We start from the raw sequence: 3,590 nt of genomic DNA, 5'->3' as shown, positions 1-3,590 counted from the left end.
TCTTGATGCCACGTTACCTTTACGCGCCGCATGGCGACCCCAGGGGACGAGGCACGGCAAGCAGCTGCTCCAGTGCCAGCTCTCCCCATTAAACTGTGACCCTCGGGAGAGCGAGTGCTAGCTCATGGCCTCTGCTCCCGCAGCCGGGCGGCTTCGTGGCAATCTCAGCTCCAGGGACTGGCTAGGAGCCCCGAGCCTGCAGCGAGGAGAAGCCAATGCCAGGAGCGCTCAGCCCCGCCCGCCAGCCACATCCCAAGAATGCTGCAGTGAGCTGCTGATGACATCACGCCACAGCACAGTGACGTGGTGGCGGATACATGACACAACACCCCTGAAGGCACAACTCGCCAACCCTCCTCCACTCCCACGCCCGGAGTCGGACGGGCCCACTTCCCCCCGTCCGCCAGTCACGTGACACCGCTCACGGCTGACGTCACAGCCGCAATCGGGCGAGTCACCATGGCGCTCGCGTATCGGCGCAGCGCGCATGCGCCCTCGAACCTCCCCACCATAGAGTTCTGTCGCGGCTATAGAGCGCCGCGAGGGTACCCGGAAGTGGGACGTGCGCTCGGCCGGCCGGGAAGATGGCGGAAGTGGAGTGAGTGGGGGACAGGGGTCGCCGAGGGCAGTGAGGGCGGGGCCGAGCCGGGCCGGCGGTTCTCCCCCCAGGCCACCCTGTCAGAGCCTGCCCCGCGCTGCCAAGCGGGAGCCCCTGGTTCTGCAGCCCCTGCCGAGCCCCCAGGTGGTGGGTGGCTCAGGGTGCCCCCGGCCGTGGCGAGCATCGGTCCTGTGGCGCGCGGTCCCACAACGCCCGGCGTCGTCCTGCTCCCTCTAACTGCACCCGTGTTGTCTTGGCAGGGTCCCCAACGCCACTCGAGATGCGCTCAATGCCACCCTGCGTGCCACGCTGGCGGTTACCACCAAGCTGGTGGTGCCCACGCCTGCCAAGCCGATCCTTCCTGTGCAGACTGGAGTCGAAGCGCAGCAGGAGGAGCAATCCAGCGGCATGACTATATTTTTTAGCCTGCTTGTATTAGGTGAATGCTTATGCATCAACGGGATGCGTGCGGTAGCCGTGTGGGTCTGAAACCAAAACAAATCTAGAGCTCTTGGTTCAGAGATGATGCCTTTTATTAGACCAACTAGGAAATGGCAGAAAAAGAGAATTTTTGGCGGTTTCCGAGTTGGTCTAATAAAAGGTATAATTTCTGAACCAAGAGCACTAGATTTGTGCATACTGGTCAAGAGTCGTCTTATTTGCTGTGTAGCGTGTTCTGCATCGGCCCTCAGTCCTGAGCTTAGGGCATAGTTAATTCTTCTGTGTTTCTCCTCTTAAACCCCTAATTATGGAGTAGTTTTCATGTATGCCAAGTATTTAGGAAAGTGGGGAATGCTGGATTATGTGCATGAATGAAGTATACGAACAAGCCAAGTGTGAACCTGTAGAATAACTAAAGATCACCCTGGACTTCACGCCATGTGCACCAAGCATAAGGCACAGTGGGTTTTTGACCTTGCTTTCTGTAATATGAGCACATAGCATGTGGATACATTTTTTTAAAAAATCTACTATAACACTCCACCATATGCCCTTTTTTCCTAGAGAAGGGATGCTAGAACACGTGACAGATGTTAGCAGCACTGTCAGAAGGTCCACAGGCCCAATGGTGTTGAGGTTGGTAAAAGACCCTATCTACTTAGAATTATTGAGTGTGAATTGAGTTAATTTGTGTTCAGCTCTAGTAAGTCATGGGCAGTTTGTTCCTTTGCATGCAGATTCAGTTATCCAACTTGCAGATTCAGTTGTAATAGAATGGGTATCTGTACATGATAGTTGCACAACCAACTTGTCAGAAAACAGGTCCATGAGAAGCCGCCAATCTTCCCATCAAAACTTGGGGATGTGGAGTACATTTAGGCTTGACAAAACTCAATTTTTATTTTTCAATAATTTCAACAGCTAAAAGTCAATGTTAGTTTATAAGCATTTATTTCAGTTTTTATCTCTTTAAATTTTCAGGATTACACAAAATTAGGAGTTTGGGGGGCAGACAGTTTAATCATAATAGTATACTGTTAAAGGCTTTATAAAAATGGCATTTCAGAATATAAAAAGTGAATATCCATAAATCAGTAACTCATACCTGCTTTAAATTATTCTGTTTATTCTTCAGGAAACAGGCACATAGGCAGGGACCAGAAGAGAGGGCAGTGGTATTCCCAGAGCTCTGGGAACATGGGGTGAGGTAGTGGCTGCCTTCATGCAGGACCTTGCTGCCACCAGACTGGAGCTTCACATACTGTTCCCCCTTCTCTCTGGGTTTTGGGTAGGGGTTTGTTTAGGTAGCCTGTCGTCTCACTACAGTAGCATCTGTGAAGGAGCACCTAATTGCTTAATTGACAAGTCATTAGTCAGAAAGGAGCAGCTAATAGCTTAATTGAAGTATTATTAGGCCAACATTTCCCAACCAGTGTGCTGTTAGGCACCTCCAGGTGTGCTGTGGCATTTTGGGCTGGAGTCACACCTTCTGCCTGCCTGGAGCCCCACCCCTTGCCTGCTGCTGCTGTGGCTCCAGCCAGGCAGGGGGCATAGCTCCAGCCCAATATGCCATCCGGCTGGCACTGCACCACCCCTCCCTCCTCTGGCATCTGGCTGGCCACGCGCCACCTGACTCCCCCCACTCTGTGTCCAGTATGCTGTGGTGCTTTTTTATTTAGGTAAGTGTTCTGTGGGCCAAAAAAGGTTGGGAAATGCTGTATTAGGCTGCCCATTGTTTTCCTGTTTAATCCCTCTGCGCTCTGTTCCTCCTCTCTTTCTGCTGCCTAGTAACAGGAATAAGAATTCTGTTACAGTCCCCTTTCTATAAGTTTTGATTATTACTGCTGGAAATAGTTTCTGCAGGTCTGTGACTGAGATGAAATTGCCATTTATCAATGTTTATAATATGAATCCTGCCAACCCTAGGTATATTGATGTTTGTTACTTCAAAGCAAGTCAAAACTAACAGGGTTTTAGCTTGTAGCTGTGTTGGTATAACCTCAAAACTAGCAGGTAACTTTAGAGTGTTTAAAGATTTTTGTCATACCTTTTGTGTATTTATTAATATAAGCAGAGGCCCCCACCAAAGCAAAGCCCATTAAATCACAGAATCATAGAAGTTGGGTCGGAAGGGACCTTGTAGATCTTCAAGTCCGACCCCCTGCCCGGCCGGGAGAAAAGACTGGACTCAAATGAGTCCAGCCAGGTAGTCATCAAGCCTCTTCTTAAAGATCCCAAGGGTAGGAGCCAGCACCACTTCCCTAGGAAGTTTGTTCCAGCTCCTAGCCACCCTAACCATAAAGTAGTTCTTGTGGATGTCTAATCTAAACCTACTCTCTAATAATTTGTGTCCATTGTTCCTTGTCATGCCAGGGGGTGCTAGGGGAAACAGTGTCTCCCCTAAACCCTTCTGGTCCCTCCTAGTGAGTTTATAGACAGTCACCAGGTCCCCCCTCAGCCTTCTCTTGTGAAGGCTGAACAGGTTTAGGTCCCGCAGTCTTTTGATGTAGGGTCTGCCCTGTAGTCCCCGGATCATGTGGGTAGCCCTCCT

The 3,590-nt window shown here is 50.6% G+C and overlaps 1 protein-coding gene across 2 annotated transcripts in view; it reads left to right on the top strand.

Moving 5' to 3' along the window:
* The first annotated feature begins 491 nt into the window (after positions 1-491).
* The window catches only part of SLC9A8 (solute carrier family 9 member A8), an 85,745-nt gene continuing 82,646 nt past the window's right edge, over positions 492-3,590 (top strand). For both annotated transcript variants that reach the window (XM_019510255.1, XM_019510256.1), the window contains exons 1-2: positions 492-598; positions 859-1,037. In XM_019510255.1, coding sequence (XP_019365800.1) covers positions 585-598; positions 859-1,037 — 193 coding nt within the window. In that variant the 5' untranslated portion in view covers positions 492-584. The remainder of the gene's footprint in view (positions 599-858; positions 1,038-3,590) is intronic.

Source organism: Gavialis gangeticus, unplaced genomic scaffold, assembly GCF_001723915.1.
Source record: "Gavialis gangeticus isolate Ggan-Ray unplaced genomic scaffold, GavGan_comp1, whole genome shotgun sequence".
NCBI classification, from domain to species: Eukaryota; Metazoa; Chordata; order Crocodylia; family Gavialidae; genus Gavialis; species Gavialis gangeticus.
Note: the sequence above shows the minus strand (reverse complement) of the source record. Positions and strands in the feature narration are given on the sequence as shown.